Consider the following 23,135-nt stretch of genomic DNA (forward strand, 5'->3'; position numbering starts at 1 on the left):
CATCGGTAATGTAGCCCGTAATTCGGTACGATTATAACGCTGTAAAGTTTTACAGCACTACAAGAGTTGAAGGTTTTTTCCGCGCATCGATTATGTATAGCCCGTAATTCGGTACGGTTATAACGCTGTAAAGTTTTACAGCACTACAAGAGTTGAAGGTTCTTACCGCGCTTCGAGGACGTAGCCCGTAAGGAATGTGAGGAACACCAGGTAGAAGAAGAGGTTGAAGTAGTACAAGTATCTGAGTGTGGTAGAAAATGTTGATTAAGAGTTCAAGAGGCAAAGGATGTAATATTGTTGAAAATTCTTAGGAACGTTCATAAATAATAACTTGAAACTCAATGTCTGAAAAATATCTAAAACGCGCGTCGTGTAAAGAAGCTTGATGCAATATAAAGACATCAGCATTCAAACATATTAGAAATGCAAAGGTGTGTCGGTGTGAAAAGCACTGTTGCTCAAAAACAATTACAATAAACAAATCAGACTTAATGTAAAACAAATTAATTGAATCAAAGGTAATAGACTTTAGTCATTAATTCCAAGGTCTTGTAATGATAAAATGTTATTATAAATTTCTTGATGACTAACCTGCCTGATGTCATCCACTTATGTTTGACCATGGCCACGGTGACTGGATGACCAAGCAAGTTGGAACGTCGGTGTTTGACCATCAGCGTGAGCGGATGATTGCGCTTCATCTCACGTGCGTCGTCGGTGAAGAGACGCGCCTCTGGAAGCAGCTACACCAAAAAAGGAGGAAATTTTTAGTAACTTCATATACATGAAATGATTGGCAATGTGTTAAATTTTAATTAAAGAAACTTTAAGTTTAAAATAATAATATACGTTTAAAAATTACTTTTTAAAGACAACACTTCCAAAGAATCCAGTATTTCCAATCTTACAGATGTACAACGAATTTCTCATCTAATTTTCAAAAATTAAAAAAAATTAACTTTTCAATTTTTTTAATATATATAATTTTTTTTAGAATATAATTTTTTAAATTATTTATTCTGTTAATTGATTCATGCATTGCCTCTGATTTCACACAAGTGTGCAAAATTTCAAATCAATTAGACAGGTAAAAGTGTGTCAAATATCAGTTATAAGATTTGGAGATGACATAATTATTTTTTCATTTTTTTAATATGAAAATTGTTTTTTTTAATTTTTAAAATAATTTATTTTGACATTTGATTCATGCATTGTCTCCAACTTTACACAAGTGTGCAAAATTTCAGATCGATAGGATAAGTAGAAATGTATTAAATTTCAATTACAAGATTTGTAGCAGACAGACAGACAGACAGACAGACAAGAAGTGAAGTTAAAGAGAAGTGTTGTAATAATAATAAAATACAACAAAATTCCTTATCAATCTTAATTCACCGTCATCAAAAATAACTCATTAATGGAGATTTTAAGTTAAAAAGTATAACGGAATTCCTCATAAAAAATATTTTATTTAAAGGGTCTAAATCAGTGGTTCCCAAATTGGGCGATATCGCCCCCCTGTGGGCGGTAGAAAGATCTGGGGGGCGGTGAGTAAGAGAGAGGCAGTTGGGGGCGGCAGTCGGCGAAGTCGCAGTCAGAAGTTCGTACGTTTGTTTGACGATTTGTACACAACACGTGTAGAACATGACTCCGACTCGTATAAATTTTCACGAGCTAAAAATCACCGTTTGGTAGTTAGGATTCACTATTGCGATATATTCAAAATTTCGTTCGAATCTGTTCAGTAGTTTGGAAGAAATTCTTTGATCACCACGAATTTCGGCCCGTATCACCATATAACTTCCTAATGAAGGTGAAATTTAGAAAAAAAAATTCACGAGCTAAACAGCACCGTTAGGTCCTAATGAATACGTGTTCCAAGTTTTATCGAGCTGCGTTTATTAGTTTGGGAGATATTCGTTGGCCACTGAATTTGGAGATTGGTCGTGAGACTGGCTGCGAGACCAGCCACGAGTCCGGCCGTAAATTAGTCCGAGCCGTCTTGAATTTCTAGTGCTGAAACAGTTAAAACTGTAAAAAATATATTGGTTTACTAAATGGGGTTCTATTTGTGGAATACACATTTGTGTTTAACCTTTCTCCTATAAAATTGCAGCATAGTAATTATAAACAAAATGGCATTTGTTTTTATATGTGTCTGTCGGGGGGGGGGGCGCTAAAGATTAACTATGGAGCCAAAGGGGCCGCCAGGCTGAAAAAGTTTGAGAACCACTGGTCTACATGCTAAACCGATACAACAAAGTTCCTTAATTCATTCCGGCCTCTGCATAATCTTATCTCTGAAATATCTTATTTAAATTGACTTTAAGCTAAAAAAATACAAGAGAGTTTAGTATTCATACATCTCCTGCGTCATCAAAAATGTCTGCTATAGAAAAACCTGTCTTTGAACCAATTAAAAATAAAGTCGTTTATCAATCCAACTCATGTCACCTCAAAAGTATTTTATTTTAGAGACTTGACATGGAATAGATTCAACAGAGTCTATTATAAGTCAAACTCCAGCGTCATCGAACTCCAGCGTCATCAAAAATATATTACTTTCCAGAGACTTGACGTAAAATAGATTCAACAGAGTCTATTATAAATCATACTCCAGCGTGATTCCGGTTCGAGCTGCGGTAGACGACGGACGTTGGTAAGAGGAGCTGCGTCTTTTTTGAAAATCGGTGAGTAACTTGTCCGAAGAAAGTGGTCAATAGGCTGTTGAAAATTTCAAGAATTGATTCTGACGTAGCGTTGACACTTAAGTAGGAAAGGAATAATAGAAGGAGGGAAGGATATCTTTTTTTTTGTTATTGTTTCTTCCTTTCTTTGATAATTTGTAGGATTATTAATTTGTTTCTTTTGGCTTAATTACATTGCCCAACTTTGTTGGATACATCAATGGAGAGCGACACTCCAGGAAGTGGAGTGGTAGCCTGCAAGATGAAAGGGAAAAGGAAAACATCAAGAGCAAAGATAACCTCTGATGGAGCCTCTGAATTTGAGGATGAATGGCCTCTTCCTGACCTATCCTTTTCAGAAGACCCTGCAAGGAAAGAGGTGCCTCTGATGGATAATTCCCCTTTGCCAATTGCCTCTCAAGCCCGAAAAANAACCGGTAGACTAATCAGATGCACTATTTAATGCTCATAAGACACAATTATTTTGCCTAATAGCCTTATTTATTACAGATTGGCTTGCCAGACGGGGGAGCCTTTTGAGCCGTGAGGTGTATGGAGGACGACTCCACTTCCTCAAGAAGCAGACAAAACAACAACAACATACTCCAGCGTCATCAGAAAATCTTACTTTCCAGAGACTTGACATAGAATATATTCAACAGTGTCTATTATAAATCAATCTCCAGCATCATCAAAAATATCTTATTCAAAGAGACGTTGAACAGATTCAACATGGCACCTGGCCGTCGTCGTTGAAGGCTGTAGGAGGCACGAAGGAAGCGCCGCCGTTGAGAGAGCAGTCGTTGCCCGACACCAACTGGAAGGAATCGTCCAGGAACTCAAAGTTGAACTTGATGCCGAAGTTGATGTTGTCAGAGTCTACGCCGTTAGCTGTAGTGCACCTGCATATATAAATAGGGAAAAATATTAGATCGTTCTTTAACGAGAAGTTGATGTTGTCCGAGTCCACGCCGTTAGCTGTAGTGCACCTGCATTTATAAATAGGGAAAAATATTAGATCGTTCTTTAACGAGAAGTTGATGTTGTCCGAGTCTACGCCGTTAGCTGTAGTGCACCTGCATTTAAAAATAGGGAAAAATATTAGATCGTTCGTTAACAAGAAGTTGATGTTGTCAGAGTACACGCCATTAGCTGTAGTGCACTTGCATTTAAAAATGGGGGAAAATCTTAGATCGTTCTTTACGAGAAGTTGATGTTGTCAGAGTCCACGCCGTTAGCGGCGGTGCACCTGCATTTAAAAATAGGGAAAAATATGAGATCGTTCTTTAGAGAAGTTGATGTTGTCCGAGTCCACGCCGTTAGCTGTAGTGCACCTGCATATATAAATAGCGAAAAATATGAGATCTTTTGTTAACGAGAAGTTGATGTTGTCCGAGGGTATGCCTTTGTACAACAGGAATTATTAGAGAAAGATAACGGATCGTTGAGTTCATTGTCGAGGTGTATATTCTCCGGTGTTTATTGACAAATATTCTCCTAAATCAAGCATTATTAATACTGGAAGACTTTATATTTCTAGAATCTTAATTCTAATTTGTGCAACCATTTCTAATTAACATAATGCATTCATAAATTTTGCATTAATAAAGCTTTTTACACGCAGTCGTCGCGTCGTACCCAAAAAAATTGTTTCATTTGATCAACATCGTGGACGAGATAGAAGCAAAATGAAGAATGGAACGACATTCCTACACCACAATTTCCTTTGTTGCAGTCTTTTAGTGGTGAAGCTTTAGACGGAATATTTATTAGTGCTTTTAGCTATTTGCCGGCATATTGTAATCGAAAGCGAGCCAGCACCACAGAATTTTTTCATATACTTCATTTAAGTTGATTTTTATCTTGACACGTTTGAGTCAACGGCTACCAAACCATAGCGCACTTCTGGCGGGCGTGGGGATATTGCATATGGGTTCAACTGTCCCTATATGTCACCTCCTGCTGTCTCTCTGTCGCCTCCTGCTGTCCCTCTGTCACCTCATGCTGTCCCTCTGTCACCTCCCTCTGTCCCTCTGTCACCTCCTGCTGTCACTCTGTCACCTCCTGCTGTCCCTCTGTCCCTCTGTCGCCTCCTGCTGTCCCTCTGTCACCTCCTGCTGATGCTGTCCCTCTGTCACCTCCCTCTGTCTCTCTGTCACCTCCCTCTGTCTCTCTGTCACCTCCCTCTGTCTCTCTGTCACCTCCTGCTGTCCCTCACATACACCTCCTGCTGCCCCTCTGTCACTCTGTCCCTCTGTCCCTCTTCCCCTCTGTCCCTCTGCCACTCTGTCACCTCCTGCTGCCCCTCTGTCACCTCCCTCTGTCTCTCTGTCACCTCCCTCTGTCTCTCTGTCACCTCCCTCTGTCTCTCTGTCACCTCCCTCTGTCTCTCTGTCACCTCCCTCTATCTCTCTGTCACCTCCCTCTGTCCCTCTGTCACCTCCCTTTGTCTCTCTGTCACCTCCCTCTGTCCCTCTGTCACCTCCCTCTGTCTCTCTGTCACCTCCCTCTGTCTCTCTGTCACCTCCTGCTGTCCCTCTGTCACCTCCTGCTGCCCCTCTGTCACTCTGTCCCTCTGTCCCTCTGCCCCTCTGTCACCTCCCTCTGTCCCTCTGTCACCTCCTGCTGTCCCTCTGTCACCTCCTGCTGCCCCTCTGTCACTCTGTCCCTCTGTCCCTCTGCCCCTCTGTCACCCTGTCTCTTATACACATCTAGATGTGTATAACCTCTGTCACCTCCTGCTGTCCCTCTGTCCCTCAGTCACCTTCCTCTGTCCCTCTCCCCCTCTGTCACCTCCTGCTGTCCCTCTGTCCCTCTGTCCCTTTGTCACCTCCTGCTGTCCTTCTGTCCCTCTGTCCCTTTGTCACCTCCTGCTGTCCCTCTGTCACCTGTCCAGGACGAACTCGGCCGCCTCAGGGAAGCGCCTGACGAGCATCCTGAAGGGGGTGACGCGGCGCCCCCTGCTGGAGATCCTGCAGTGCCGCAGGGCGTCAAGCCATTGGCTGCTCTTCACCATCGCCATCACCACGTCTCTGATGATGATTTCAATCATCAACTATATTGAATGATTTGCAAAAGATAAAAAAAAATATTTTCCAAAAGGCATTTAATATATACTTCCTTTGCTGATAATAATCATTACCTATGTTGGCAGTTATGATGCCTTCTTCTAAATTATATATTTTTAAAGAATTGTACAGCAGAATTTATTTTAGTATAAATCTCGCAGTAAATGAGATGTGAGATTAAATTAGATGTGAGAGTAAATGAGATGTGTGAGTAAATGAGATGAGATGTGAGAGTAAATGAGATGTGAGAGTAAATGACATGTGAGAGTAAATGAGATGTGAGAGTAAATGAGATGTGAGAGTAAATGAGATGTGAGAGTAAATGGGATGTGAGAGTAAATGAGATATGAGAGTAAATTAGATGTGATAGTAAATGAGATTTATAGTAATTTTCCCACTGACTTCTTGCCGGCAGCGATGGCGAGCTCGAGGGCGTTGCGGCCCGTCGCGTCGCACGCCGCGAGTGACGCGCCCTTCGCCAGCAACGTCTGCACGGCCTCCACGTGCCCGCCCCGCGCCGCCAGCTGCAGCGGTGTCGTCCGACGCTAGCATGTACACAAATGGATACATGCTTCTCTTAACAAAAACGCTTCTCTTAACTTGAAAATGAATGTTGCTACATTCGAAACGTCGTTGATATATTATTATTTGCTAAATCTGCCTTTTGATCTACCAACGTCATCTAAGAATTGTTCAACTCTTTGAAAATTCAAATGCACTCTCTGGTCATAAATTGTACGCATATAATCAAGAAATTTCTGCCATCTTATAATAAATGTATACATTAATACAATACATTAATACATCAATGTACACATGTATTAATGTATATATTAAAAAGAATAATACATTAATACGTGCTCCCCCCGAGCTGACGGCTGCAGCGGTGTCGTCCGACGCTGACATGTGCACAAATGTATACATCAATACAATACATTAATAACGTTAATGTATGCATGTATTAATGCATAATGTATGAATGTACATGTAATATTGTATGTATTAACAACAATAATACATTAACACGTGCTCCCCTAGAGCTGACGGCTGCAGTGGTGTGGTCCGACGCTGGCTCGATACACGAAAGACATACATTAATAAATGCATTAATAACGTTGGCGCATAAACAACATTAATACATTGATGCGTGCCCGCCTCGTGATAGATGCAGCGACGTCGTCCAACGCTGGTATAAACACAAATTTATAAATTCAAGCTATATATTTGTAACGTTTATACAATAATAATATTGATGTATTAATACTTGGCCGCCTCGAACTGTCAGCTGCAGTGACGTGGTTAAAAAATCTGGATTATCGAAACATATACATCAACACTCAATATTTAGAAGGATAACTAATCAATTTAGTTCCATGAACCTAGCTATCATATTTAGGTTTCGTAAAGAAAAATTGCAAATGTTGTTTCACGGAAGATTGCCCCATTGTTTATTGAAAAATTATTGAAACTTCTATGGAGTCAATGAACATCATAAAATAATGCAAGGGACAATAATGACCTACCAACCAATGATGTCAACTTAATGAGTAAAATAATCCATCCTTACATATGCGATCGAAATTCCTGATCTCGTCTATCTTTGGATAAAGTGATTACTTGAAATTCGGTTGGAGTATTGAATTGGTTCAAGACAGCTTATTTTGTCGAGCGGGTCGAGGGGCGAGCCGTACTCGAGGAGCAGAAGGCAGCTCACCTTGTCGAGCGGGTCGAGAGGCGAGCCGTACTCGAGGAGCAGAAGGCAGCTCACCTTGTCGAGAATTCCTGATCTCGTCTATCTTTGGATAAAGTGATTACTTGAAATTCGGTTGGAGTATTGAATTGGTTCAAGACAGCTTATCTTGTCGAGCGGGTCGAGGGGCGAGCCGTACTCGAGGAGCAGAAGGCAGCTCACCTTGTCGAGCGGGTCAAGAGGCGAGCCGTACTCGAGGAGCAGAAGGCAGCTCACCTTGTCGAGCGGGTCGAGGGGCGAGCCGTACTCGAGGAGCAGAAGGCAGCAGTCTGTGTGTCCCTCAAATGAGGCACAGTCCAGGGGCGTCCACAAGGACGTGTTGCGCGCCTCAACATCAGCACCCGCGTCCAGCAGCGTCTTGACCACAGCCTGGTGGCCCTGAAATCGCGACCATGACTTGTGACTTGATCCGCAGCACCAATCTACTATGGAGGCTATAAAAGAGCCAATGTACTATGGAAGCTATAAAAGAGTGGCCCTGAAATCGCGACCATGACTTGTGGCTTGATCCGCAGCACCAATCTACTGTGGGAGCTATTAAAGAGCAATAAGCTACTGAATCTAAAAATGCAGTTAGTGTACTCTTAGCGAATAAAATACTGTATATGCAACCTGTACACTGATTTTCGAGTTCATGTCTTCATTCGATAGCAAAACACGAGCGAAGGTCTTTATTATTTACTGCCTCATCTTGAAGTCTCCACACGCGACGCATGAAAGAGTTGTGAATTCAAGACTGCGTACCTGAGCCATCAAAAATGACTATCATCCATTTTTCATTATCCAATGACCATCTTCATCCATTGAGATTCGGAGATTCTAATTCAAAGTTTTGGTATCTATACATTTTACTCCACAAATCCAATTTAACGAATATGCCGCTTCGATTAAATAATATTTTTAGGCAGGAAGCTGTCGCTTCCTGATCAAAGACATTCCAGTCTGAGCGACTTTTGTTTAATCATTGAGTGAAATGTCTCCTTCTCAAGGTGAAACCGCAGCTGTAGGTAGAGAACGAGCTGTAGGTAAACCGGATATGTAGGAGGGTAAAATCAGTAGTCTTCATATGCAAATTAACGAAGGAAGACCCCATTATTAAGAGCGACAGGCCTGATGCAATATCTCACCTTGAGACTGGCTAAATGCAGTGGTGTATCCGAGTCTTCGTTCTGATCGTTTATGAGGTAGCGATACCGGCCAATCAACTCCATCACGACCCTGGAACCATTTTATGAACGGATTAATAGCATTTGAATGAATATTGATTTGGGAATTTTGCAAGCAGGAATCAAAAAACTTTCATTATTATAAAACATGAGTCCTATTATTTTAAAACACGACTTTATAGAATATGAATGTATTCGAACAAAATACATATCGAATGTTTGTGAAAATTCTATTTGATTTATAATATCACTCCGCACAACTAATTGAAATCATTCGTAGGCTTTGCCTCCGTCCCAATGCGAAAATAAAATATGATACAACCAAAAGTCACTGGCCCTCCTCAGACGAAATATTCACTGGCCCTCCTCGAAGGAAAATTCACTGGTCCTCCTCGACGAAAATTCGCCGGCCCTCCTCAGACAAAAAATTCATTGGCCCACTTCGACAAAAAATTCACTGGCCCTCTTCAACGAAAATTCACCGGCCCTCCTCGACAAAAATTCACTGGCCATCCTCGACAAAATTCACTGGCCCTCCTCGACAAAAATTCACTGGCCCTCTTCGACGAAAATTCACCGGCCCTCTTCGACAAAAATTCACTGGCCCTCCTCTCACGAAAAATTCACTGGTCCTCCTCGACGAAAATTCACTGGCCCTCCTCGACGAAAATTCACCGGCCATCCACAGACAAAAAATTCACTGGCCCTCCTAGACGAAAATTCACTGGCCCCTAAAATATGATACCTGTTCTTGCCCTCCTCAGCGGCGACGTGCAGCGCCGTCTCTTCGTCCTCGTTCTTGTTGTCAATTTGGGAGCCTGCGTCGAGGAGGGCGGCCACCGTCTGCCGGAACCCTCGGCGCGCCGCCTCGTGCAGGGGCGAGTTGCCGTACCGGTCTGACGTGTCGATGAGCTCCACGCACAGCGGGTTCTTCAGGAGCTCCTAGGGGACGAGTCTTGTGTTCAGAACTGTTATGTTTTGGGCAATATTTATCTTCAGAAGCTAATTAGGAACAAGTTTTGTGCTTAGAACTGTTATGTTTTGCGCAATATTTATTTTCAGGAGCTCCTAAGGGACGAGTCTTGTGCTCAGAACTGTTATATTTTGTGCAATATTTATCTTCAAATGCTACTAAGGGACGAGTCTTGTGCTCAGAACTGTTACTAAGGGACGAGTCTTGTGCTCAGAACTGTTATATTTTGTGCAATATTTATCTTCAAATGCTACTAAGGGACGAGTCTTGTGCTCAGAACTGTTATATTTTGTGCAATATTTATCTTCAGAAGCTCCTTAGGGACGAGTCTTGTGCTTAGAACTGTTTTTTGCAATTTTAATATCAACGTGTCGATGAGCTCAACGCATGTGGATTACTTGACAAATAACGATTAATTGACGAGCTCAGCGTCAAGTAATTCTTCAGTTGAATTATAATTTTATATTTGGAATGATTATTTGACGGCAACTACAAGAAAGAATGACGATAGAGATTTAAATTAATACCGTCACTCTTTTTTATTTGTCATCGCCGAGGAAAATAGTTCCAGGTGTGAGATAGGATGACAGACCATCAACGAAAATTTGATTCACCTGCTAACGAACAATCATTTTAATAATCTTTTAAGGGATTTCCCTTGGCCAAACCCTAAGGATCCGAATAATTACTATTGTACTATGGCTTATGTAAAACATCCACGCCAAACTTTAAGTTGCCGTATAATGAATACTATGACTTAGGTAAAACATCCCAACAAATCATAAGGATACGTTTAATCAATACCATAACATTAGGTAAAGCTTTCCATCAAATCTTACGGATCCGCGTAATTCCAGAGGTGGGCAGTAGCGCGCTACATGTAGCGGTAGCGGTAGCGGCGCTACATATTTAAGTAGTGATACGAGGTTTTGCCGCTACAGCGCTACCGCTACATTGATAGATAAAGCCTTTAGATTTTACTTAATAGTATTATATATTATTAAAAAACCAGCATGATACATACATAATATAAATTACAGAATAAACCTGTACGAAAGATTTCGGTGTAATGTTGTCAACCTCAGCCTGTTACTAGTGTCAACATGTTAGTTGTTACTTATTAAGTTGTTGCCAGTTACCACTTACAGGTATTTTTTCATGTTTCAGTTTGCTTGCAGTTATTTTTACACAGTTATTTTTACAGTTATTTTTCCCTACATGGATGTCTACTTTAATCTACCAATCTCAAAAATAATCCATATAAATATACAAATAAAAAACTGATTTTTTATATGTAAATATGGATAATTTTGTAGATTGATAGATTAAAGTACACATCCATGTAGGGAAGGTAAAACGTAAAAATAACTGTAACTTTTATTTACTGTATCTAACCCGTACTAGTTCGGTTAGGTTAATTGCAATAACGTTGCATTAATATGTTTTGAAAATGTTTTATTATCATTCAATGTTGATGAGTAAATCCCAATAGCAGAACAATAAATATTTAGAGATTTCCAATAATTTCGACCATTGTAGCGGCTAATATAGCGGCGCTACATTTTACTGTAGCGGTAGCGGTAGCGCTCGCTACAATCTTGTGGGTGTAGCGGTAGCGGTAGCGCCGTTACATTTCAAAGTAGCGCTGCCCAGCTCTGGATATATTATAATGTTGCATCTACAGAATGATGACGATTTTCACTTCCAATGCAACTCACCTGGGTAGGTGCTTATATAATAATAAGATATTACTTAAATGCCACGCTCTTGCGTGTTTTTGAAAGTGATTTCTCGGAGAGAGGGGTATGCTTTCATAGGGGAGAGGGGTATGCATTCATATATATAAGCGTATAGCATCAAATGTCATTTTCTTTGCTGCCGCTTTCTCTGGAAGAAAATATGAATTTTTATCGTAAACCTATCTATTTTAGCTGACATGCATGAAAATTCTAAATATATAAATTCATTCTGAACGAATTTTGCAAACTACAATTATCAGATTTATGAACAAAATGTTTGAGAGTGTCGATGTTTCACTTGAATTCAGCGAGAAAAATTCGAAATAACACTATTGTATTAACAAATTATTGCATTGTGAGGGATTATGACCGACGTACGCAGGCGAGTTCGCTGAAGTGTCGAATCGGTGGGATTATGCCTCAAAATTATTGTGCAACAAAAATTTATTTGAATGGATAACTGTTGTAATATTAATTAATGTTTGGATATGTATAATTCAATAATAGAAGACAATCGTCAGTCTGTTCGAAGCTTACCATGTTAATCTGATCATATCAAGAAATAGTATACAATAGATGCTGCTAAACAACTTGCTCTCGGTGAGTAAAAAATAGATGCTGCAAAGATTCTTCATCGCGGTAATTAACAGGTATTTAAATATATGCTGGAAAGCTAATGTCTCTCAATTTGCGCAAAATATATCCTGCTTGCTTTCGACATCACTAAATAATGTGAGAATCGGCGCAATTTTCGATGGAAATAATCTTCAATCAAGTAATTTTCGCTTGCAAAACCTTTCCTGTACAAGCGCCGCATTTCGAGAGCAGTCGCCAATGGATTTATAAAACATGCATGAAAATTCGAAACATATAAATTAATTCTGAGCGTATTTTACAAACTACAACAATTATCAGTTTTAGGAACAAAATGTTTGAGTGTGTCGATAGTTCACGTGAATTCCACGAGAAAATTTTGAAATAACACTTTTGTATTATTAAATTATTGCATTGTGAGTTATTATTCTTCAAAATTGATGTGCAACGAAAATTTATTTTAATGGATAACTGTTGTAATATTGAATAAAGTTCGAACATAATTCAATCATAGAAGACAATTGTCAGTCTCTTTGAAGCTTACCATGTTAATTTGATCGTATCAAGAAATAGTATACAAATAATACAATAGATTCGGTGAGTAAAAAATAGATGCTGCGAAGATTCTTTAACTCGGTATTTTACAGGCATTTAAATCCATGCTGGTTAGCTAATGTCTCACAATTTGCGCAAAATATATGCTGCTTGCTTTCCACATCACTAAATAATGTGAGCATCAGCTCAATTTTCACAGAAAATAATGTTAAATCAAGTAATTTTTGCTTGCGAAACTTTTCCTGTACAATTAAGCGCCGCATTCAGAGGGCAGTCGCAAATGGATATATTATAATGTTGCATAAACAGAATGATGAAGATTTTCACTTCCTATACAACTCACCTGGGTAGGTGCTTATATAATAATAAGATATTACACAAATGCCACGCTCTTGCGTGTTTTTGAAAGTGATTTCTCGGAGAGGGGGGGTATGATTTCAATTATATAAGAGTATAGCATCCAATGTCATTTTCTTTGCGCCCGCTCTCTCTAGAAGAAAATTTGAATTTTTATCGTAAACCTATCTATTTTAGCCAACGTGCATGAAAATTTGAAGTATATAAATTCATTCGGAGCGAATTTTGCAAACTACAACAAATATCAGTTTTATGAATAAAATTTTTGAGAGTGTCGATGGCGCACGTGAATTCCGCGAGAAAATTTTGAAATAACAATACTTTGTTAATAAATTATTGCATTGTGAGTGACTATTCTTCAAAATTGATGTGCAACGAAAATTTATTTGAATGGATAACTGTTGTAATATTCAATAAAGTTTGAATATAATTCAATCATAGAAGACAATCGTCAGTGTTTGAAGCTTACCATGTTAATTTGATCAAATCAAGAAATAGTATACAATAGATGCTGCTAAACAACTTGCTCTCGGTGAGTAAAAAATAGATGCTGCAAAGATTCTTCATCGCGGTAATTACCAGGTATTTAAATATATGCTGGAAAGCTAATGTCTCTCAATTTGCGCAAAATATATGCTGCTTGCTTTCGACATCACTAAATAATGTGAGCATCGGCGCAATTTTCGATGGAAATAATCTTCAATCAAGTAATTTTCGCTTGCAAAACCTTTCCTGTACAAGCGCCGCATTTCGAGAGCAGTCGCAAATCGATTTATAAAACAGGCATGAAAATTCGAAACATATGAATTCATTCTGAGCGTATTTTACAAACTACAACAATTATCAGTTTTAGGAACAAAATGTTTGAGTGTGTCGATAGTTCACGTGAATTCCGCGAGAAAATTTTGAAATAACACTATTGTATTATTAAATTATTGCATTGTGAGTTATTATTCTTCAAAATTGATGTGCAACGAAAATTTATTTTAATGGATAACTGTTGTAATATTCAATAAAGTTTGAATATAATTCAATCATAGAAGACAATCGTCAGTCTCTTTAAAGCTTACCATGTTAATTTGATCATATCAAGAAATAGTATACAATAGATGCTGCTAAACAACTTGCTCTCGGTAAGTAAAAATTGATGCTGCGAAAATTCTTTATCTCGGTATTTAACAGGTATTTAAATATATGCTGGTAACTTAATAATAAGGTACAAAGTCCCTTCATACCTCAAGGATTCGTATAATTAATGTCATAACTTAGGTTTCAACCTCCCCGCCAGACTTCAAAGATCCGAATAATTAATATCACTGCTCAGGTACCTTACATACGCGCCAAACCTCTAGGATCAGTAATATTAATACCATAACTTAAGTTCAACTGCCACGCCATACCTCAAGGATCCGTATTTCGCCCTCAGCGGCGCCCCAGAAAACGACGGATTTTTCGTCTTTATCAACAACTTGGACGTCGGCGTTGGCCTCCAGCAGAGCCAACGTCGCATCCAGCTGCCCTTCCTTCACCGCCAGCAGCAGCGGCGTGAACGAGTTCCTACGAACAAGAAAAAATATATAACTCAGTACTCACTGCAGTGAGTGACAGAGAACGCATTTTCTCGTCGACGAAAACGTGAAGTCACGGACGGACGGACAGACGGACGGACAGTCAGACGGACGGACCGACGGACGGACGGACGGATGGACATGGTGAGCACAATAGTGCATTTTTTCCATAAATGAGTAAATGCGCCAAAAACGTATTTTTTCGTAAGACTTATACACAAATAAATCAAGATGAATAGAGAATATAATTGTACAATGTTTTTGCAGTTTTTCGAAGACAACTTATTATTAAAAAGGCATAAAGTTTGAAAACTAGCAATCGATTGATAAATAATAATTCAAGGCATAATGAAGTGCAAGAAAGGAAAGACACGACAGAAAAGTTTAACCGGAAAATGTTCATCATGTTACATAAATTAAAAATGCATAACAATCGGCAATAATTGTACTGGTTGTATTGACCTGTCCCTGCGTTCAATATTGGCGCCATGTTTGATGAGCGCCCTCATTGATTTAGGCCTGTTGTTAGCCGCCGCCTTGTGGAGCGGAGTTTGTTGGTTGCAGTCCACGCTGTCTATCCGAGCATCGTACTGCAAAAATTAAACCGTTAGCTTTGAAAAAAATATAACCCAGTACTTACTGCAGTGAGTGACAGAGAGCGCATTTTCTCGTCGACAAAAACGTGAAGTCACGGACAGACGGACGGACAGACGGAAATGGCGAGCACAATAGTGCATTTTTTTCATAAATGAAAAAATGCGCTAAAAACGGCTATGCTATTAAAAGGGTAACCTAAAACTATCCAAAAACGCGAAGAACAACGTCTCTTGAATTGGTCCATCCTTTTACGAAAGATATAGTGTGGATTGTGCACTAAAGGTTCAATCGTCACAGTTAAGTACACAATTATTCTCTAAAGCGTGTAGAAATCATTTTAATTGACTGGTTTCAAACTGCGACACTTCCTCGGCATTACAGTTGTAACACTTTCGTGAACTCATTATTATAGATGGAAACCTAACAAAATACATTTTTTCATTGCAAAGGCAACTCAATACTAAAAGAAGTAAGATGTGTCATAATCTAATGCAAAAAAGTCCGTAGTGAGTCCGATACGCCAGCATTACCCTGACGAGTGCCCTGACCCAGCATTACCCTGACGAGTGCCCTGACTCAGCATTACCCTGACGAGTGCCCTGACCCAGCATTACCCTGACGAGTGCCCTGACTCAGCATTACCCTGACTCAGCATTACCCTGACGAGTGCCCTGACTCAGCATTACCCTGACTCAGCATTACCCTGACGAGTGCCCTGACTCAGCATTACCCTGACTCAGCATTACCCTGACGAGTGCCCTGACTCAGCATTACCCTGACTCAGCATTACCCTGACCCAGCATTACCCTGACCCAGCATTACCCTGACTCAGCATTACCCTGACTCAGCATTACGCTGACGAGTGCCCTGACTGAGCATTACCCTGATTCAGCATTACCCTGACCCAGCATTACCCTGACCCAGCATTACCCTGACTCAGCATTACCCTGACTCAGCATTACCCTGACTCAGCATTACCCTGACTCAGCATTACCCTGACGAGAAGCTCTATGAGTTCCTCAGAGCCAGCAGTGGCGGCAGCGTGCAGGGGCGTGGCGAGCGTGTCACGCGTGACGTTGGGATCAGCGCCCTCCTCCAGCAGCAGTCTGCTCGTCTGCACGTTAATAATCTATAAATAATCTATAATCTAATCTATAATAATCTAATATCTATCAAAAAAATCTATGACGAATATTCAATCAACGCTAACTTGAATTTCATGCATACTGGGATAACGTATTGCCGTCAATGCGGTAGAAATAAAGTTATGTCATCGATAAAAGGGATTACAAAACTTTTTCGACTACTCCCTTGGCGCTAATATAATTCATTATAGAATGAATTGTAAGTTGAATGTAGAAAAAAAGTAATCAAACGCGTAGCACTCACGGGTTACGATTTGGGTTAGTATTTTTGGCAACTGCGGTCAAGATCGAGTTATGCATGATATCTTCTCTACTCTTGGCGTACCGTACTAATGTTTAAATAAGGATTGTACGTATTTAAACTGTCAATCCAGTCCACTTCACATTTATTTATTTAGTAGTATGAAGTACGAGTAGTATGGTAGTGAGTAATTAATAGTAGGAAAGAGCCTGTTAATGACCGTCCAGTGTTAGTCCCATTCATTTGAGTCATTAATTAATAGTATATGGTAGTGAGTAATTAATAGTAGGAAAGAGCCTGTTAATGACCGTCCAGTGTTAGTCCCATTCATTTGAGTCATTAATTAATAGTAACCTGGTAATGGCCGTCCAGTGTTAGTCCCATTCATTCGAGTCATTAATTAATAGTAACCTAGTAATGGCCGTCCAGTGTTAGTCCTAGTCATTTGAGTCATAAGTTATTAAACGTGGTAATGGCCGTCCAGGGTTATACCCATTCAATTGAAGTAGAAATTAGTAATCTGATAATGGCCGTCCAGTATTACACCCATTCAATTGAGGTAGTAATTAGTAACCTGGTAATGGCCGTCCACTATAATACCCATTCATTTGAGGTAGTAATTAGTAACCTGGTAATGGCTGTCCAGTATAATACCCATTCATTTGAGTCATTAATTAGTAACCTGGTAATGGCCGTCCAGTATAATACCCATTCATTTTAGGTAGTAATTAGTAACCTGGTAATGGCCATTAGCGACGGCCTGGTAGAGCGCAGTCATGCGTTCGCTGTTGCGTGCCAGGATGAGGTTGTGTAGAAGGTCGCCGTCGCCGCGCTTCTTGCACACGCTCAGCAGGAGGTGGACGATCTCCTGCACAACAGTTAATTGCTTAATTAATCTCCTGCACAACAGTGAAAGGTTAATTGCTTGCTAATTATTATCTCTTATTTACTTTTGTCGGCGATTAAAATTCGAGCGCTGAGACTGCGTTAACTTATTGGATTGTTTAAAAAAAAGACACCTTACGTAAACTGCAGATTTTTGCGTAAGAGTGTATGCAGAAGATGTTAATTAATTGAGAATATGGAATTGATGTGAGTAGTATAGAAAGAGATCACAGTCTGCATTAAAGGCACTAATCATAAGTTAAGACCATTTCCCCCGATTGGATAGCACTTCCAATATTCCCAATAGATTTTAATCAGTTAGTAAATATTTGGACACTATTCGTCATTAATAACCCAGGACTTAACCTCGAGCAAGTGTCGCTTTGAAAGATACTTCTTTGGAATATATAATTGATATACATTTTTGAACTACTTTCCAGAACCTGCGTGCTGATCTCTATTAATTAACACAAAGCTATAAGGTACTTTATTTCAGTTCTTGGTACATCAGTTCTTGAAACTCTGCAAAGGGCATATCGCAAGCAATGTAGTCACTATGAATGTTCTTCATATCGATGACAGGTAGCTCGAATAGAATTATTAAATTTGAATTCGTTCTAATGGTTTGTCTTGGTAGTATGTGATAGTTTTGGGATAAGTAAATTGAACTACAGCTATTATGTCTCCCACGGGTGTAAAACTATCAGCAGGATTTTGATTCTTTTCCGTGGCAATATCATCATAAAAAATAAATGAATAAATACTTCATATCGGTATCATGTACCTTGGAGCAGGAACAGAAGCAGTATTTTGATTTTCGCCGAACTTTGATGGCTAAGATTCGGGGTAAGATCGGAGGTAAATGGTCAGGTTTTATTCGGGGGTGAATGGTCGTTATTCTATTAAGTCTTTTATGCAAACTTCGATGATAGGCCCTCTTCTGTACTACATACTAATGTCCCTCAGCCGCCCTATGTAATGGCGTCTGGTATTACCTTGTGGCCCTCAGCAGCCGCCCTATGTAACGGCGTCTGGTATTACCTTGTGGCCCTCAGCAGCCGCCCGTAACGGCGTCTGGTTTTACCTTGTAACCCTCAGCAGCCGCCCTATGTAACGGCGTCTGGTATTATATATGTCCCTCGGCAGCCGCCCTATGTAATGGCGTCTGGTATTACCTTATGGCCCTCAGCAGCCGCCCTATGTAACGGCGTCTGGTATTACCTTGTGGCCCTCAGCACCCTATATAACGGCGTCTGGTATTATATATGTCCCTCGGCAGCCGCCCTATGTAATGGCGTCTGGTATTACCTTATGTCCCTCAGCAGCCGCCCTATGTAAAGGCGTCTGGTATTACCTTGTGGCCCTCAGCAGCCGCCCTATGTAACGGCGTCTGGTATTCCTCATCTCTGACGAAGATGTTGGCGCCGGAGATAAGCAGTTGCGTTACTGCGTCAGCGTAACCAAAAGTCGCTGCGAGGAACAGGGGCGTCATGTTCTGCTTGTCGGTCTCCTGGGGGTAATATGAGATGGTAAAAATAGGTAATATAGGTAATTAGAAAACTGGAGGAAATTTACCGAGGCATTTATTCAGAAACGTAAAAAGACAGCGGGTTATACTTCTCTCAAAATCTCACAGGCAAGAAGGCAAATAAAAAAATATAAAGAAAATAAGATTCATTTTTTAGTATACAATCACGAATTCGTGCCAATTATATGTGAATAATATAATTTATTGCGAATTGCGCCGTCTAAATAGGATTTATTATCAATTGATAAAATTGTTGTGTCAACACAGCGCGCGAGTCACGTACCTCAATGAGAACCTGCGGGTACGAGAGCAGGTCGCGTATGGCCACATCATTGCCCCTCATGCAGGCGTAGTGCAGGGGCGTGAGATCGTACACGTCAACAGCATTAACGTCAGCGCCGTTCTCCACTAACAGACGTACCACCGAGTCGTTGGACGGCTTGCCGAAACGCGAGACGTCACCCACGACAGACGGGTTATTGGCTAAGAGCAGCTCTGCAAAAGATGGGGTCGTGGGCTTATTATGTCGGAAATTTATAGAGGAAAAAATATAAATATCCGGGCATTGAAAAGTAGATTGATAATTTAAAAAAAGAGAAACATTTCAGCTTTGAAATTGAGAACTTTATCCTTCAAATGAATGTGTTAAAAGTAACATGAGTGAAACCTCCGAGACAAAAGTAAATTACTGTCCATAGAAGTTGAATTAACAAGAAATTTAGAAGCAAAGAAGATGACACAGGAATTCGCCATATCTCTATTAAGAAAAACGTTTCGGAGTCCAGTTCCATCGTCACTTCAACAATCTAAAAAGTAAATACAATCATTTTATGATCCAAACTTCAAAGTCAGATTGACAAATAAAAGACAAATCAGCCTAGAATAACACAACAAGACTGGCCTCTCTGTCAATAATCTCAAGGGGGTGGGAACTGAGTGCGGAATTTAAGCTTGGCTTCTGTTTGAAAATATAGAGGGATTCTAAAGTTCGTAAATCAGAAAGACCGGAAGTGGAAGCTAAAATTCTGAAGTCACAGTCACTATCTGTAGTAAATAAAATTCGATTCAAACACTAATACATCGCAGTTTTTCGCATTTACTCAACCTTCCATGTCTTGCAATCTGAACTTGAATTTTTGCGCTGTACCTTAATTCTCCCTCAATGGGTTCCCGTCTCATTTGGTCTTTACTCACAATTAAGAATTTTTTGTCTGAACAATATACAATATTTTTGACTAAACAATATGTATTTTTCGTCTAAACAATATTTTAGTCTGAGGTTGCTCCCGAATGTGATAATAGAAACGTTGTTTACTATTCATTCCCATACTTCGGCTCAGCATCTGAAACTATGTGTTGAGAATTGAAAGTTTCATTCATGAAGTACTTTCTAAATGTCAATAGTCGGGTATTTTTCGTGAATAATTTTAAGATCAGCTCCTTCTTAGGGTATAAAGTTTCTCTCCCTGACTTAATGCGAACGTCTCTTGTTTACATATTTAGTTTTGCGCAATGCGCATCAGCTTACGTCGGTATGACGTCACACAACTTTTATTCTAGAGTTGCTGAGCATAAAAACAGGAATTATCGAACAGAAAATTTACTAGCTTTACCCCCCTCATACAGCAGTCCGAATTCATGCCACTCCACCGTGTCCCGTTGCCCGACAGTGACTTCAGAATTTTAGCTTCCGATACAGGTCTTTATGATTTACGAATTTTAAAATCCCTATATATTATCAAGCTTAAGGCTAGCTTAAATTCCGCACTCAGTTTCCATCCCCTTGAGATTTTTAACAGATAAGCCATTCTTGCTGTTCTATTTTAAGTTGCTTTGTGTTTTATTTGTCAATTTTAGGTTTTACTGTCTGACTTTGAATTTTGGATTATAAAATGAATGTATTTATTTTCTAAACTGTCAAACTGAAGATGTAGCTGAACTTCGAAACGTTTTCCTTTATGAAGATATACTGAATTTCTGTACTATCTTTTTCGTATTAAAATTCTTTGTTAATTTTTAAGGAAAGCGTGAAATCTATTGAATTGAAAGCGTTCTCTGGATCAGAAATACAGCGTTTTACAACATGACATTTTCATGGGTTCACAGCCATAGAGTTAACGTAGACTGGGATTAAAAAATAAAAACAAGGGACAATAATTGAACTACTTAATTCGAGTTCAGAATCTTAGAAGAACTAAAGGGGTAAAGAAGAACTAAAGTGGGGTGGGTTCACTTGAAAAGTTCAACCAAAATCTTATGGATCGGAGTGAGAAAATACGAATGACAATTGAATCAAATAAAACTGATCACACTTTTAAAAGATAAGTAAATCGAATTAAAATTTGGAATGGATTCACTACAAGGCTTTGAAGTAATAATAACTGCATAAGGATTGGTGACTCACCCTTTTCATTGGAGATGCTCGGATTGTCCTGCTCCGTTTTCTCCTCCTCGATTGTATCGTCAGAAGTGATAGGATTGACTTGCCGACTTGCTCTGCGACTACGAATCGATTTGATGGATTTCCGATACCTGGTCAAATTTCAGTAATTAATTTCCATATGTTATACCTATACTTCATGTTTCTTTTTGCGTTTAACTTGTGTTCCATTGGAAGTGAAAGAGCGATAGTTACAGTATGATATCCATTCACAAATACATAAATACTAATGTAAATGTAGTAAATCTTAAGTAAGGCTCGAGCCTTTACATCTATTCATCAAAACTCATGCATCAGGGCTCGGATCGCAAGTCTGGTGCAACAAGTCCTGTGTATCAAGCCCCGTATATAAAATCGCGTTCACCATGACTTGTTCATTAAATTTCGTGAGGCAGGTACGCGCAGCACAGAGCACGCAGCACGCACCATTGCATCGCGCAGCGCCCACCTGGGGGCACAGTTTACGTAGCACGCCCCATATCATCACGCATCGATCACGCCCCTTATCATCACGCCCCAATTCATCACGCAGCACGCCCCATGGCACCACGCATCACGCCCCTTATCAGCACGCCCCATATCATCACGCATCACCCCCTTATCAGCACGCCCCATATCATCACGCAGCACGCCCCGTATCATCACGCATCACCCCCTTATCAGCACGCCCCATATCATCACGCAACACGCCCCATATCATCGCGCATCACGCCCCTTTTCATCACGCCCCATATCATCGCGCATCACGCCCCTTATCATCACGCCCCATATCACCGCGCATCACGCCCCTTATCATTACGCCCCAATTCATCACGCAGCACGCCCCATGGCACCACGCATCACGCCCCTTATCAGCACGCCCCATATCATCACGCAACACGCCCCATATCATCGCGCATCACGCCCCTTTTCATAACGCCCCATATCATCGCGCATCACGCCCCTTATCATCACGCTCCATATCATCGCGCATCACGCCCCTATCATCACGCCTCATATCATCACGCAGCACACCCCTTATCATCACGCAGCACGCTCCATATCATCACGCAGCACGCTCCATATGATCACTCATCACGCCCCATATCATCACGCATCAGGCCCCTTATCATCACGCCCCAATTCATCACGCAGCACCATATCATCACGCAGCACCATATCATCACGCAGCACCATATCACCACGCCCCACCTGGCGGCGCAGTGCAGCGGCGTAAGCTCGTCCTGGCCCCTGATGTTGACCAGAGCGCCGGCCTGCAGCAGCGTCTTGATAACGTCAGGGTGAGCGTAGCGCGCAGCGTAATGCAGCGGCGCCAGGTGATTGCTGTCCAGCTGATCGATGCGCCCGCGCCTGTGCTCCCCCAGCCGACTGATGGCTGACGCCAGCATGGCGCTGTCACCGTCACGAGCCAACTGGCGCCAGAAACACGGAGATGCTTGAGTTAGAAATGTAATTTAAAATTTAAATTTAAGTCTGTTGAATTTTGTCGCCGTCACGCGCCAACTGGCGCCAGAAACACGGGAATGCTTGTGTTAGAAATGTAATTTAAAATTTAAATTTAAGTCTGTTGAATTTTGTCGCCGTCACGCGCCAACTGGCGCCAGAAACACGGGAATACTTGTGTTAGAAATGTAATTTAAAATTTAAATTCAAGTCTGTTGAATTTTGTCGCCGTCACGCGCCAACTGGCGCCAGAAAAACGGGAATACTTGAGTTAGAAATTTACAATTTAAGGCTGTTTTAAATTAGTTTCTTAAATTTAAGGCTGTTAAATTTAATTTCTTATGCGAACGTTATCGCAATTTTCTCTCATATGAGTAAAGAGTAAATGTGTTGAATATA

At 40.4% G+C, this 23,135-nt stretch overlaps 1 protein-coding gene across 1 annotated transcript in view; it reads right to left on the reverse strand.

Moving 5' to 3' along the window:
- LOC108679976 (transient receptor potential cation channel subfamily A member 1 homolog) overlaps positions 1 to 22,705 on the reverse strand; it is a gene marked incomplete at its 5' end in the record, with an annotated part of 38,090 nt that extends 15,385 nt beyond the window's left edge. Inside the window, 17 exon segments of the mRNA XM_047884002.1 lie at positions 167 to 241; positions 592 to 743; positions 3,427 to 3,589; positions 5,576 to 5,719; positions 6,158 to 6,300; positions 7,722 to 7,883; positions 8,633 to 8,723; positions 9,417 to 9,613; positions 14,290 to 14,446; positions 14,920 to 15,047; positions 16,049 to 16,168; positions 17,177 to 17,308; positions 18,321 to 18,356; positions 18,680 to 18,835; positions 19,137 to 19,348; positions 21,258 to 21,385; positions 22,485 to 22,705. Of these exon segments, the coding sequence (XP_047739958.1) occupies positions 167 to 241; positions 592 to 743; positions 3,427 to 3,589; positions 5,576 to 5,719; positions 6,158 to 6,300; positions 7,722 to 7,883; positions 8,633 to 8,723; positions 9,417 to 9,613; positions 14,290 to 14,446; positions 14,920 to 15,047; positions 16,049 to 16,168; positions 17,177 to 17,308; positions 18,321 to 18,356; positions 18,680 to 18,835; positions 19,137 to 19,348; positions 21,258 to 21,385; positions 22,485 to 22,705 (2,417 nt within the window).
- Positions 22,706 to 23,135: the final 430 nt, after the last annotated feature.

The sequence above is a fragment of the Hyalella azteca genome, unplaced genomic scaffold (assembly GCF_000764305.2).
Source record: "Hyalella azteca isolate HAZT.00-mixed unplaced genomic scaffold, Hazt_2.0.2 contig14244, whole genome shotgun sequence".
NCBI classification, from domain to species: Eukaryota; Metazoa; Arthropoda; class Malacostraca; order Amphipoda; family Hyalellidae; genus Hyalella; species Hyalella azteca.